Raw genomic sequence first — 14,613 nt, 5'->3', positions numbered from 1 at the left:
ACAATGCTTGCGCCGCACCACTGTGGGGAGGAGAAAGGAACCCATTGTGGCAGGAAGGCCCCAGTGCAGCAAGCAGCAGGATCCCATGGGGGACCATTTAGTCACTTCCCCCAAGTAAGAGTTAATTCGTTTAAGAGATCACTGGCTTGCTAGCTCCATTCACCTCTTGGCCTGGGAAGAGGTCTTGGGAAGGGTTCCAGTGTGAGTGAGAGCAGGGCTGCAGGGAGGTCTGTGGAGCAAGAAGGGAAACCTGGCAGCAGCACAGTGAGAGGGCAGCAGAGGGAGGGCAGAGCCGTGCTGCGGGGCTGCCTGGTCCAGAGACTGCAGCGTGCCCTGGGCAGAGCTCACCCTGCAGGAGCTGGGTGCCAGCCTGCAAAGGCTGAGGGACATATGGGAGAAGAACAAAGGGAAGCATGAAAGGAAGGACGTGCTGTTGGAAAGAAAGGTTAAAAGGGAAAAAGAAAGGCACGGCCGTTCCGCTACCTGCTGTCTGCTGCGGCGGGGGATGCGGGCAGTCCTCAGAAGCAGCCAGAGCTTCCAGCGCCTGCAGGGTGGACACCAGGGCATCGTCCAGCTCCTGGGCATGGTCCCGCACCGTCCGCGTCTGCACGCTGTCTATCAGCGTGACGGGGATCTCGTCGTACAGGATGCTGCACAGGTGCCGGCTCTGCTCCTGGCCCTGCGCGGCCGCCCGGCGTTTGGGGTCGTCCTCATCCGAGCTGTTGTCCCGGAAGCCGGGTGGCGGGGCGGCGATGGCGGGGAGCAGAGCCGTGGCCTCGTCCTCTTCCTCATCGCTACCGGGAGGGGGGAGGGACATCAGGTCCACCATGTTGTCGCGGGTGCCGCCAGCTTTGCGCGAGGCCAGCCGGCTCCTGAGCTTGGCCTTGCAGGACGCGCAGTAGAAGTGGGCAGCGTCGCCCCGCGGGTGCGTGTCGATGGTGTGTGCGCGGGCACGGCTGGCGTGCCGCTCGCGCTCCGGGCCGTCGGGGTCGCGCTCGTTGGCCACCCCATCGTAGCCTTGGCCGGAGCTCTTGGACGTGGGGTCGGATTTGGTCCTGGGACGCGTTTCCTCAAAAAAAATCAGGTTTTCATTGATATCCGTCCTGCTCTCTCTCTCCTTCCTCTGCTCTCGCATGTGCAGGTAGCAAAAGCTGACGAGCTCCGGGTCCGAGGCGCGGGCCGCCCGAGGCCTGCCGGGGGGGGGGCTGTCGGTATGGCCCCCCACGAACCCGCCCTCCTTCTTTCCAGCGTGCCCCGCCGCCGCGGGCCGGGGGAGGTGGTGTGAGTCCATGTAATCTAAAGCCAAAGCACAGCAGAGCGTCAGGAGCGGCGGCGGGCAGAGGGGAGATGAGGATGGGAGAGCTGCCGCCCACCAGGTGGGTTCCGCGTGCTCTCTGCCCTCTGTCCTCCATAAACGCAGGGTGATGGAGGCATTGGCTTCCCCACCGAGCGTGGGTTATTAACACAGAGCTGTTGGGTGTGTTTTAGTATGGCTTTTATGTGAGTCTGGCAAAGGCTGGCACAGCTTGATGGATGTAGGAGCAGCTGAGCCTCAGCCAGCAAAAGCCCACGGCGCGCCGACAGAACGCACTGCTTCCTGGGGCTCTGCAACGACCACACAGCTAAATCATGGACATTTCATGGCGTTAAATATTATGGCGTTTAGGATGGGAAAGTCTCAACCCTAAAGAAACCTGTTTTCTCTTTTTTCTTTCTGCTGGGAATCAATCAGTGACATCACAGACCTGCAGCACAGCCGACCACTGCCCTTTTTTGAACCGCCTTTGGATGCTGCAAGATCTCCATGTTCCTTCCTCCCCACCTCCCCACATTTCTTAAACAAGCCACAGCGATTTCCTTTAACCTTTCCTGACAGATCTGTTTCCTAACTGCATCATTCTGCTTTCAGCTCCCAGCTGGGCTCAGTCCAGGCTGGCCAGCTGAGCAAACAGCTTGTTTCTGTGCTGCACAGCAAGCTCCTTTGCAGGGAGGCAGGAGCGGGGCTGCCCAGCACAGCCAGCACCCCAACCTGGAGCTGCCTCTCCCAGCCACCACTGGGACTCAGAGGGCAACAGGAACAGTGTGTCTGCATGCGTGAATGAGGACCTTCAGCTTCACCCTGACGTTCCATGAGTGCAAAAAGGAATTACCCTCCCCATTTTCGCGTCACATTGGTCACACTGAGCTGTCATACTCAGCCACTTCTGCAGCGAGCCCGGCAGCAGGCTGCTAAACGTGATGCAGTATTGCTCTGCTCCTTACTGAGCATTTGGCTGTGATGGGCTCCTATTGCTCCTCTCTATGCCAGGCAAGCAGCTGAAACACCGCCCCAGCTGGCCAGTGGTCCAACCCCCCCTGGAGGGGCCTCTGTGTGTAAGGCTGAATTGTGCAGCTGTGCTGAGAGGCTGCCAGGGGGATGCAGGCTCCGTCTTAGCAAGCGTAAATTAAATCAAATAAATCCTAATTAAATTCATTAGCTCAACAAATTGGACCATTTGTCTCCCCAAACACACGTTTGTATTGTACTGTTCATCACCTGCAATGCTAAAATTTGAATCAAAACAATTTCACTCTCGTTTATGGCCGTGCTGGTGCTCAGGGAAAGCAGCTGGGTGATAGCATGCAATGCTGCTGCTGGTGGGCACTGTTAGCAGCGGATTAAGGCAGAGAAGAAAGGACCATCCATGCAGACCTGCAGTGTGCCAGAGCTCACGTACCCCAGCCTCTCCCTGCTGAGTGGGGCTTTTGCTGGCTGCCCACTCCTGAGCAAAGCCAGAATCTGTAACATCTGTAATCCAGCTGCTCTCTCTGGGAGGGAAAGTCCTGGTAAAGAGCTGAGATAGCAGCCGGCTGCTGCTCTCATGATCTTGGGGGCTGCGGGGGGAGAAAAGGGGCAGGGGGGCGAATTGCTGCAGTGGGGAGGGCAGGGGTCTGTGCAGCTCTGCAGGGAAACGCTGAGAGTGGGATTTAACTGACAGCATCCAGAGCCAAGGCGCATTTCTAAGCAGGACTGCAGTTCAGCAGGAGGGTTTAATGCGCCTCTGGGAAGATGGATGTGCTCTGCTCCAAGGCAAAAGCGCAGAGCAGGGCTTGATGTGGTGCTTCAGATTCTGGCAAAGCCTGCCTGCAGCCTGGGAAGTCAAAGCCTGGGCAAACTTGATTTATCCCAGTGGGACTTTCTTATTATTCCTGCAGAGATGACCAGCAGACCATGCTTCTGGTGAGCTGCTTGGCTCCTGGCAGCTCAGTCCAGGCCCCGTCCCTGTCCTACCACGCCGTCACTCCCTTTCACACTCTTCCAGCCCCCATGCGGTGTGACACTGGAGCAGGACCTACTGCATCTCCTGGTTCGGGCTGTGCTCTGTATCAGTGAGGCAAAATCTCACTGAGGAAAGACACTGGCTGTTATCACTGTCACTGGAAAGTGGAAAAACACCTCTTGAATGTGCTGAGACATCCCCAGGCAAGCTGTGACTGCGGCAGCCCTTGGGCTTCTGCGATGTTCTCCACTTCCCACTGCATTCCCCAAGCCCCACAGCCCCCTGAGGGCCACCCCCCAATGACACATGACTGGGGAGGGAGTGCTTTGACAACAGCAGGTTCATTTGGAAGCACCCTTCGCTCCTACCAAAGGGGGCTGGGTTTATGTAGGACACCCAGAGCAGAGAGCACGGTGGCAGCCGTTAAGAAGAGGCGCAGGTTGAAGACACAGAAGGAAACCATGCTCACATACTCACACCGACATCACTGCCAGCTCTGTTCCTGGATGTGCTGGGGTTGCTGGAGGTGCCTTCCTGGTTCCTCCTGGTGTGTCCTCCTCTGGTGCCCACTCCGCATCCAGGTGCCCTCCTCACACCTCAGGGCACCAGCTCCATTCCCCAGGGGCCCTGCTAGTTCTCAGCACCTCCCTTGGCTATATCCACTTCCAGGGGACAGTTTTGGCACACCCCAGCCGAAATGCAGCTCTCGGCACGCAGAGAAGGGGGGCACCTCCTGTCTCCCCACAGATTGCAGTGGGGAGCATCTCCAGCCACTGAGCCCATCTTCTATGTTTCCTTACACCAAATGGAGTAACAGCATGCAATGTCCTGACTGGCTCCCGTTTGAAATCCTTCTTGACAATAATTGCTGGTGATCGACAGCTGAAATCTGTCCTCGAGGAACAGAGCATCAGTGCCTGGTGGGACACGATCTGTCTGCGTCCCTGCAGCAAGCTGGGACCCTGCAAAGCTGAGACCCCAAATTCCCTTCCTGCTGTATGAATTCAGCAGCACAACAGGGTCACCTGGGTCTGCTCTAGGAGCCACCAGAGAGACACTCAGTGCTTTACATTTGCTAGGCAGCAGAAAGGGCCACTGCACAGCCAGGGACTACAGCTGCCAGCTCACTCTTGATTAAGTGAGAGCTTTGCAAAACGAGGACGTTTTGCTGCTCAGAGCAGGCTGCTGGTGCCGCAGGGACAGGAGCAGAGATGCTGGAGGAACCCATCTCCTTCCTGCCCAGAATTAGGGGTGGAGGAGGGGAGGAAGGGGCTCGCACGGAAAGCAGAGGCTGAACCGTACCTGCCTTGATAATCTGAGGTGGTGGGGGCTGGCTGGGCGGCCTGGAGAATATCATCTTCTTGGAGTCCACCAGGAGACGGCAGTAACCTGCGATCAGGCAGGCGAAGTTGGTGGCTTCGGGCCACTCCATCAGCAGCACCAGCGGCTGGAAGGCAAGAGAGGCACAGCGTGAGGCTCGGCCGGAGGGCTGTCACCAGTGTCACGGGGAGCTGGATGCCAGGAGACAGCAAGGTGCACATCTGTGCTCTGATCACAGAGACACAGAACGGCACGGGTCGGAAGGGACCTCAAGGATCATGAATTTCCAACCCCCACCAGAAATCTCCTCTGCATCCCCACAGCGCTGCACTGCAGATGGAAGAGGTGAGAGCTGCTGTGTGCACCCTGCGGGGCCAGTGGCAGAACCCTGATATGCTGTGTGCCAGTGCTGAGCCCACCTGCAAGCACCAGCAGTAACCTCCAGGCCCCGGAGGTTCTGTTCAGTCTGCAGGTGCCAGAACCCCAGGTTCACTGCAGGCACCACCCTGCTCTCCCATACACCAAGACGTCTGCATCCACTGAGCTGCAGAAGGGGCAAAACTCCATTTCAGCCCCCTCCCCGCCACTGCTTTGAGCCTGTGGATCTTACTTAAAAGTAACCCTTCAGAAAATCCAATTTGTGCCTGGGAGCAGATGGCGTCTTCTGTTTGAGGAGAGCACTGATTTGCACGCCAAAAAAGGTCTTTGCTTTCAAGAGAGGAAAAAAAAACCCAGACAGATGCAATGTCAGAACGCAGTGCAGCCGGGCACAGGGCCGCCAGCCCCACACCTCATCCCCACGGGGTGGGAGGAAAAGAGTCCCTGCCTGGCTGCTGTGTGAAGTGAGGATGAGAAATAAAGCGACACGGCAATGAGTTGTGCCATCATAGGGAGCAAACCCGAGGTGACACGGAGCAGAGGGAAAGGGCTGAGGCAGAAGGGAGGGATGAGGAGGCAGCATCCAGCGGTGGGAGGGCGATGCCAGCTCTGAGCCCAGCTTTGGGCTTGACATAAGTGATGAAAGGTAACCATGTGTTCCAGTTCCGCCATATGAAACCTTCCTTAAAACAAGTTTTTCCTACCCAGGGCTGAGCCTCCTGGGTTGTTTTCAAGCCATCTGTCGAATGAGGAGACATTTGCACATTTTTCCCCCACTGTTACGCAGCAGTGCGAGAAATGAGATGGAAGCAAACACGGAGGGCAGCAGAGGCTGACGTCCTGCACCTGGGGCTTTGCTGGAGCTCCTGTGCCATGCCTTGGGATGGTCCTGCAGGGCAGGCTGGGTGCTGGGACCCTGCCCCATCCTACTGTGCCCTTGGGGTGAAGGCAGTTCTACACCACGCCGTGAGCATTCAGAGCACCAAAGAGCAGATCCACGGTGTGACACGTGAGTAATGGTTCACCTCAGTCCAATAAGAGGCCACGAAAAGGAGCGTGATTTAGAGAGAAAGCTCCTTCTACCTCTCCATCCGTGACGGCAGCCTGAAATCATTCACGTTTTGATCTTTCACTCATACTCACATTCTGGATTTTCCACTCTTAATGAGCAAAGGGTGTTTTTTGCCCTGAGTTTCCTGCTTGGCAACCAATCTCTCCACAAAGTAAAACAAAGTAAACGTATCCTGGATAGCAGGGACAGGTTCTGCATTAAGCTTATTAAGGATATGGCACTTTTCCTATGACGCACCGCCTTTAAATCAAAGCACGGTGTCCTGAAGGGTAGCCTCTCATTCACACCGAGGTGAAGGCTTTGTAGAAGAAGGCTCAGATGGAATTTTATGGCCACGGTCGTAACAGCCCTGACGTTTCAATTAATTTATGAGCCGATCCTATAAGAACCCTTAAGCTGATGTGTGTTTCCTGTTCATCTCCCCCTTTTACCCACACGTTGGATCTCACGCTGCTCCCCCCTGTGCAACACAGGAGAAAGTTGGGATATGAATTTACATAATTTATGTTCCCTGCTCACCCACGGTGTTCTGCCAAGTTTGTGTTTAATAACACAGCACCGGGGCCTAACGAGACAGCAGTCAATTTCTCACTTGCACACGACCTCCCCTTCCCTCCCCGTAAGCATTATTAACTCAGCTCTATCGTTAAGGGGCTTGCTGTGATTAGCACCGTTATTTCTCATTTGCTGATCAATACAGCTGCATGTGCATCACACGAGTGGCTCGGTGCTGCTCTGGTACCTCTGCATCGCCCATCTGTAGCTGCTTCCCCCTGATGCCCAAGGTCAGGGTCCGTCTGCTCTTCTTCCTTTTAACAAACAACTCAAGTTTGGCTTTGCAGCCCTTGTGCAGCATCTCCTGCTTGCAGCTCAAACCCCTGTCAGCTCCCATTCCCCCCCAGGCCAGGCTGCTGCTGGATGCTCACCATTCAATGTTGCCCAAAGGGCTCTGCGTGCAGAAAGCATCGCGTTTGCAGCTCCCCACCCCAACACTGAGACAAAGGAGATCTCAGCCTCGTGGCTTTCCGGAACGTTTTAGCGCAATGAGAACTAATCAGATTAATTTAGCTTTGGGAAACAGAGCCTTTAGGTCTGGCATCACTCTAAAGCTTCGCTCTTCGCGTGGATGAATTCTGATGGCTCCGCTCGCTGTTTGCGCAGCTCAGTGAGGTTCCCCTTGGATTTCACACCAGCAAATGCACAGCCACCCCTGCCAGCCCCAGCACTTCCTTTTTTGGAGGGCAGAGCGTGGCCATGCAGGAGGGCAGGAGCAGCCCTGCCATGTGGAAGCCAGGCAGGCTGCAGCTGGACGTGCGCGGTGATCTTTTGTCTCTATCGCAGCCTGGAAGCACGCCTGGTACCCCTGGGATGCTGAAGTCAATAGCCAGATTCCAGGCACGGCAGCAGCTGGGGGACATTTCTGAATTAATTTTTCCTTTGTTTTCCTCTGCCAAGCCTTGATCCTGGCTAAACTGCTGGTTGGTCCTGCTGGGAGATGCGAAGCCAATTACCCCCGTGCCTGTAATTAAATGGTGCGGGCCGGCAGCAGACGTGCAGCTCCAGTTCTGTTCTTGAGGGGTTCATCCTCACCAGTATCAATCCTGCAGTGGCTGGAGCTGTGTGGGCAGGGCTGTGGCCAGCAGCCAGGGGCTGGATGTGGGGAGATGGCTCTGATGTCCCCAGCTGTCCCTGTGCCCCACCACAGAAGGGTTGGAGGAGTGTGGGGAACCCCATGTCCCTGCCTTTCCCAGGGACATCCCAAGAAATGCAAAGCCCAGCCCACCAAGCCAAGCATTGAGTGCACACAGACCACAGGAGGCCTTCAGTGCCACCACCTTGTCCCCAGCAAATCTACAAGTGCCAAAACCAAGGCTCAACCCCAGCAAGTCTGCACTGAAACCAATTCCTGTGCCCTGCAGCACAGACCCTGGGGCTTTCCACCTGCACCTCTGCTCCTGCCAGCATCTGATTCCCCTTTGCCACTCCTCTGCCACCACTGCAGCTGCGAGCAGTGAAAGGGAGCAGAGCAGAGGCACTGTTGGGCTCTGCATCCAGAACAGACTGAAACACCAACTGAAGCCCAGGATGGAAAAGCTCCAAAGCAAAGCTATTACTACCCAGTGCATTATTTATAAGACAAACACCATGTTTCCTCCTGAAGTAAACACCAATGGTTTGTGATCATCTCGAGCCAACTTGTTGCCTGGAAATCCTCCCCAGCTCCTTCCTGGCCAGCAGGTCTGGGCTGGGGATGCAGGTGAGGGCAATTGGGTGGCATTAGCTGTGGGCTGCTCCTTGTGCTGGCCCCTTTTTTAACACACAGGATCAGCAGTGCAATGCCAAAACCCAGTAAGCAGCTGTGGTGGATGCAGTACAGACCCAGGCTGCCCGTATCCTGCCTGTGTGATGTGCAGAGCTCCCACGTCTCAGGGATGTGGGGCAGATTCCACTGCAGGTCCCCAGAGGAGTGAGGCCCTGACTGACAGCACAGCCCTCTGACGGTCTGCGGATGATGGAGGAAACAGATTTATTTGCAGCCCCATGTTTTACCCAGCGACACATTCCGTACAATAGAGTAATTGCAGTAAGCAGATTAGAGCTTCAAGGTAATGATCTTTTTGCCAACTTTTCTTAGCCCGCCTCATCCATCTCTGTCCCCAGTAGGATTAGCATATGCCTCATTTCGGAGCAGACATTCTGGCTTTAAAACCCAGCCCTTTGCATAGCGCTTAAATGAAGACAGATAGCAGAGGGCCGTGCCCTGGTGAGTGCTGCTGAGCCTCCCCCACAGCCCGCTCTCCCCTGCAGACACAGAGAGGGGGGGTTGGAAGCTGGGGGCAGCTGGCTGTGCTTTCTCAGGGAGATAAAGCATCGTGTGTACGTGCCCACGGGAAGGGGCATGGGAGAGCTGCCATCTCTCAAGTCCAAGGTAGACAGAGGGGATGTGGAGAAAGGCTGCTCCTCCAGCAGGCACAGACCCAGATCCCCTCAGTTCCTGCCCCTGTGCCACAGGCTGGGCCAGGAATCCTTTTAATCACTGCGATAGGAAAGGGCTCTTTGAGATCCCAGAAATCCCTGAGAAGCCACTGCAACGACCAACCCGCACTGCTGTTCCCTGCCCCTATCCCCACGATGCCCCATTGCTCACCTTGGCATCCAGGATGCTGGTCTCCACCCGGGCCACCCCCTGGTTCTCCCGGAACAGCTGGATCTTGCTGACCTTGCTGAACTCTGACAGCACGGTGGTGAGGTTGGTCTTCAGGTCGATGACGTGGCTGATGCCGTGCCGGGGACCCACCAGCAGCGTGGTGGCTGGCTGCTTCTCGTCCTGGGTGCACGGAAAGCGAGAACAGACAGACAGACAGATGTGAATAAACGCACCCTTGGGCCAGGGCTTGGGGCACAGCTGGCCCTGAGGGAGCGGCGGCACCAGGAGCCCTCCCTGAGCCCCTCTGCAGAGCTGAGTGCCAGGGCCGTTTCAGTCTCAAGCACTGCACTGACTGTATGCATGAAATATTCAGGCCTGCTGGTGTCACTACAGCAAAGTAAGAGCATGTTACAAATCTGCCTGATCTGACACCGCCGCCGAGGGAGGGGAGGAGAGGAGGGAGCGAGGGACTGAATGCATTTAGAAGAGAAGAAAGACCGAAGGCTTGGTCGGAAATAGAGATCTTTCTTGTTCTGCTCTGCCCAGCGAGGATGCTCTATGGAGACCCGGAGGTGAGGAGGAGCTGGGCAGGTTGGTGCAGAAGAGAATAAGGGAATATTTTTTTTTACCACTCAGGTTGCGGTTCATGTGGCTGAATAGATGGTTCAGCTCCCAGCCTGGTTCACTCAGCAGGCTCAGAGCCACAGCTTTGGTATCAGAGGTAAGAAAAATCTAGGCACCTTCATCAGGGGCAGTTTTCCCAATGCTTTGCACACAGGCAGGGTTGGGGGCATGGCTCCAGACACAGAACTAATGAGATACAGTGTGGTTATTAACCAACGCAATATGGTGTGTCCTTATTTCTTAGGAGCTCTGAGGCATGGTGGAAAAAACATCCATCAAACGCTGCAAGAAATTAAAGCTGGGGGGGGGGGGAGGGCAAAGCCAGGGAGCTGCTGAGCACTTGGGTGGGGGTGGGAGGGGAGGATGGCAGAGATGGCACTTACATGGAGTCCCCTGGATGGGAGGTGGAGCGAGAGATGGAGATGGAGAGGTGAGGCAGGCAGCGAGGAGCCTATCTATGCAGGTCCTCTGTTCTCCTGTTTGGCTTGGTGGCTTCCCTCCTGCCATGAAGAAAGTGAGGTGGCTTGGGTGAGAGGTGGAGATGCCTCTGATGGAGATGAAGGAGGAGTGAGGTGACAGATTGAAGAGCCACCAAGCAGCAGTGGGACTGGGCTCGAGGGGGTGGTGAGGCTGGATGAGCTATTTCCTGCTTGGACAAACAGGGGATGGGTGGCCTTTGCCAAGGATCACTCTCATCCCAGCCTGCCCAGTGCCAGAGTGCTGCAAAGAGCATCCCAGCCAGATGCTGTGGATGGGGAACTGGAGGGATGTGAATATGGCACTACTGCAGCTTCACCGAGGTGCCAGCACCTCCCAGCCCAAGCTACCATACCAGTCCCACGGTGCTGAAGAGAACCCCGGCGAAGGTGGGCAGCTCGTTCAGGATCCTCAGGTACTGCAGCTTTGCCTGAGCAGTGGAGACCTGGCCAAACACATCACACCTGCCATCACCACCAGCTCCATGGCCACGCTGTTCCCCCACCGGCCACAAGGGCTCACCTTGGTGCCTCCAGGCTGGTTCTGGTGGGCTTTGAGCTGCTGGGAGAGCGATTTGCGGAGGCTCTTCTCCTTGACGAGCTGCAACAGGGAGGGAGGCAGGAAGGGCTCCAGACCCCACTCCTTCCTGTGGAAAGATGTGAGGATGATGGAGACTCAGCGCTGCCCAGCTGGGACACCCCACACATGGAGGGGACAAGGATGGGGTCCCCCCACACGCCATCTCCCTCCATCTGCACCCAAGGTGCTTTGTATGGACTGAAGACCACTGGGCAGTTGTGGCAGGGCTGAGCCACGGCTGCGAGGCTGGGACTGCGCAGCCACAGCGGCTTCTCCTTGCCTCTGATGCCAAGTGGGAAATCAGCCCGGGTTCCCATGGAGATGCTCCTGGCATGCATCTCCCCCAGCCCTGGCGAGGCTGAGCGCGTGGGCCCTGCGTGCTGCGGGGAGCGGGACTCACTCCACGTTCTTGAGGGAGACCTTCTGGCTGGGCCGCGTGGCCGCCACGGTGATGTAGATGTGGAGGGCAGCCAGCCCCAGCAGCATCTCCGGCTTGGGGTCCATGCCAAAACGCTCTCTGATCACGTCGTTGCGGCTCTGTGGCGAGGAGAAGTGACCTCAGAGACCCACGGGGGATGGGGCGCCTGCCACCCTCCGCTCATGGGGAAGGAGCATGTTGAGTGTGATGGGGGGAAGCACTGTGAGGGCATCCCGGTCCCTACCTGAATGTAGAGGTACTCGAAGGCTGCCGGATCCCTGCGCAGCAGTTCCACCGGGTCTTTGGGGAAGAAGCTGACACGGAAGAGGCACCTCATGCCGTGGTAGTGCGTCCTCTGCACAACCTGGAGCAGATTGGGCAGTGAGTCCACGGCGCAAGCCATGAGCTCCATCCTTTGGGAGAGGAACAACACCGTGGGCTGAACCACCCCGAAACCCTCCAGCCCCCAGAGGCTTACGTGCGCCAAGGGCTGCTTGTCCTGGAGCAGGAGGAAGCGATGGTTCTGCTCTGGGCTCGAGTACTCCAGGACCAGGGCAAAGTGCTCGATGTGCCTCAGGGACAGGCGGTCCTGCAACGTCACCATCACGTCCTGCAAACACCACGGATGGGCTTGGGTGAGAAGCAGCAGCTCCCTCTTCACAGGGGGCTGCAGTATGTATTACATCAGCACGGCTGCTGCATGGTGGCAGCCCGCAGGCAGCTGAGTTCTGCCACCGTGCTCGTGCAAGGAAGCAAAAGGCTGAGAAAAATGGAGGAAAATGGGAAAGGGAGGCATCGATGCTGCGCTGGGGGGAAACCAGGGGGACCCACCTTCACGGTGGTTCGGCCATCGAATGTGAAGGACTTGATCTGCCCGTTCTCCAGGAAAACTTTCAGCACATTGGGAATGAGGAGGAGAGCTTCCTTCTTCAACATGTCCTGGAGGCAGGGGAGCAGGAGGAGGCAGAGGGAACAACTGTCAGTGATGAAGCATTGATGGCATTCTCTGCTTCCCTGAGTCTCCACGCTCAGAGGCGCATTTCCCTTGAAAACCCATTGTCTCTGCGGAGCGTTTAACAGCACAGAGCTCGAGTGATTCAGCACTGCCTGGTGGAGTCACCTGCTGCCGCCAGCAGCAGTGGGAACCCAGCAGTATGTTGGCCAGGCACATCCCAGTGGGTGCCAGAGCTGCCCAGCAGGAGGGAGTGCTGGGGGAGCTCAGGGCTGACCCCCCTTCCCAAACCCCTTTCCCAGCCCCAGCCCCTGCACGAGCACAGGCAGAAATGCTCTGGCCAGCTCAGCCCTCAAGGAAGCTCCTTCAAAGCCTTTTGCTCTGGGCTCTGAGCCACAACCCTTCCTTGGGTGGGTGCTGGCACTGCCCAGTGCCACTGATGGGTGTCCAGAGGACCTCGAGTGGGAGCAGCTTCCTGGGGCAGCCTTTGAGGCTCCATCACAGAATGGTGCAAGGGCAGAACAGCGAGCAGCACTTACTGGGTTCGTCTCGCCGACCGTCACCTGCTCTGAAAAGCGGACCTTTGCTGGGTTGGACCTCAGCTTTGCTTTCTTGGCTGCGCTGATGAAAGCGGATTTGGGGGACTGGAAAAAGAGCGAGAGGTAAATGGATGTAAATGGTCCCTGCTCCCATGATGGGCTCCATGGGACCCCAGCTGCCCGCTCTCACCTGGTGTGTGTGCAGGACCGTGAGGATGATGAAGTCTTTGGCCTTCCTGCGACAGAAAGGAGAAGTGAAGGAGGACGGCTTTGCTCAACATTCGGCCATGGCGAGCGCTCAGCCCTCCCAGGGAGGACGATGGACAAGGTGCTGCCCTCACCTGACGAGCTCAATGAACCTCTCTCTGGGGGCTTCGCTCACGTCCTCATTGTTGATGGCCAAAATCTGGTCTCCCGGCAGCAGTTTGTCCTCAGAAGGGCCACCTGCAGGGACAGAGGCTCAGCACTGATCTGGCCCAGGGGTGCTACTGCCAGCCAGAAGGGGGGACCCCAACCACCTCCATAGCGTTTATCCCCTGTACGTAGCCGTGGAGAGACTCTCTGGACTCACCAGAGGGGACAGGAAGATGGGGAGGGGGCACTCCCAGCACACCCTACCTGCTGCCACCGAGCGCACCACCACGGGCCTCTCACTGCCGGCCACAAAGCCGAATCCGTAGCGGGGATGGCGCAGGACCGTCACCTGTCGGAGCGTGTCCGAAGGCAGCTGCCCACATTCCATATCATCGCCACACTCCTCCGGCATCACATGGCTGCAGAGCACAGAGGAGGGGGCAGGATTTAACGCACATCTGCTGCAAAAGCTGCTGGCCCTCCTCGCCCCGAGCCCTTCGCCATCCGGATGATCCTGCCAATGGCAGCTCGGTGCGTGGCACCCTGAAGGTCCATCACATCGCCCTGTCCCATCCCAGCATCTCAGCCCAGCAACTCTTTCTGTCCCTAATCTCAGATGCGGACCCTTCCTTGCAACCTTCCATCCAGATGGAATCTAATCCTAAAAGATCTGGATCAGGGCAGGCTCAGCCCTGGCTTCTCACAGGGCCGGGTCTCCATCACCGGCCCTCATCCAGCTGGGGCTGGGGCCGTCAGCAAGCAGAGAGCAGAGCTGGTGTGGGGCAGAAAACCAAAGAGATGAGCGTGCTGCTGTGTCTGTTCCTGCCCAGACTATTTAGCCTGCTTAAAAAAGATCCTTCCCAGTCCTTTTTGGCAACACGTCAATTGTTCCATCTCTTATCAGTTTAGGGCTTGACGCATCACCAGTCTAATCCAATCTGTCTGCATTTCTGACAGCCCCCTCCTGCTGCCAGCGCTGCGTGTTGGACCAGAGGGCGCGGAGCAGCACCAGGGCACACACTGGCAGCCAAGCACCCCGAGGCTCTGAGGGAGCAACTCTGGCTCCATCCCAGGGGTAGGAACCGCAGAGAGGACGTGGTGCTCCTGCAGGAGGTCCCAATGGGATGCAGGATCCCAGCTCCCCCCCTGTGGGCTCTGTGCTGCCTGGTTAACTGCTCTGCTGTTCCCCAGGAGCATTTCAAAAGAAAAAAAAAAACCAACACAAAACCCAACAAAACCAACAAGCCATAATTGTGTGAAGCACACAGTTCTGCCAATTTTCTTAAATGGACGTTATCCAAAGCCATTGTCTGCTGCTGAAAAGTCTGCTGAACGCACGCCTGGCACAGCCAAGGAGGATGCTTGCAGTTTGCAGGCAGGAAGCAGGCTGCAGGAGACAGCAGAGCTGCTGGGCTGAGCAGAGCCCTTCCTGTGCTGCCCCAAACCTCCCCCAGCAGCCCCCAGCCTCACCCTTATGACCCCCAGCAGCACG

General features: G+C 57.1%; 1 protein-coding gene across 3 annotated transcripts in view; it reads right to left on the bottom strand.

Annotated features, from left to right (window-relative positions):
• FRMPD3 (FERM and PDZ domain containing 3) overlaps window positions 1–14,613 on the bottom strand; it is a 47,596-nt gene that overhangs the window by 4,816 nt on the left and 28,167 nt on the right. For all 3 annotated transcript variants that reach the window (XM_048959724.1, XM_048959725.1, XM_048959723.1), the window contains exons 4-16: window positions 13,386–13,540; window positions 13,109–13,211; window positions 12,958–13,003; window positions 12,768–12,872; window positions 12,108–12,215; window positions 11,755–11,886; window positions 11,521–11,640; window positions 11,259–11,395; window positions 10,802–10,925; window positions 10,635–10,724; window positions 9,179–9,358; window positions 4,563–4,707; window positions 484–1,296 (exon numbers count right to left, since the gene is read on the bottom strand). In XM_048959724.1, the coding sequence (XP_048815681.1) occupies window positions 484–1,296; window positions 4,563–4,707; window positions 9,179–9,358; window positions 10,635–10,724; window positions 10,802–10,925; window positions 11,259–11,395; window positions 11,521–11,640; window positions 11,755–11,886; window positions 12,108–12,215; window positions 12,768–12,872; window positions 12,958–13,003; window positions 13,109–13,211; window positions 13,386–13,533 (2,251 nt within the window). In that variant the 5' untranslated portion in view covers window positions 13,534–13,540. The remainder of the gene's footprint in view (window positions 1–483; window positions 1,297–4,562; window positions 4,708–9,178; window positions 9,359–10,634; window positions 10,725–10,801; window positions 10,926–11,258; window positions 11,396–11,520; window positions 11,641–11,754; window positions 11,887–12,107; window positions 12,216–12,767; window positions 12,873–12,957; window positions 13,004–13,108; window positions 13,212–13,385; window positions 13,541–14,613) is intronic.

This window comes from Lagopus muta, chromosome 13 (assembly GCF_023343835.1).
Source record: "Lagopus muta isolate bLagMut1 chromosome 13, bLagMut1 primary, whole genome shotgun sequence".
Taxonomy (NCBI): domain Eukaryota; kingdom Metazoa; phylum Chordata; class Aves; order Galliformes; family Phasianidae; genus Lagopus; species Lagopus muta.
Note: the sequence above shows the minus strand (reverse complement) of the source record. Positions and strands in the feature narration are given on the sequence as shown.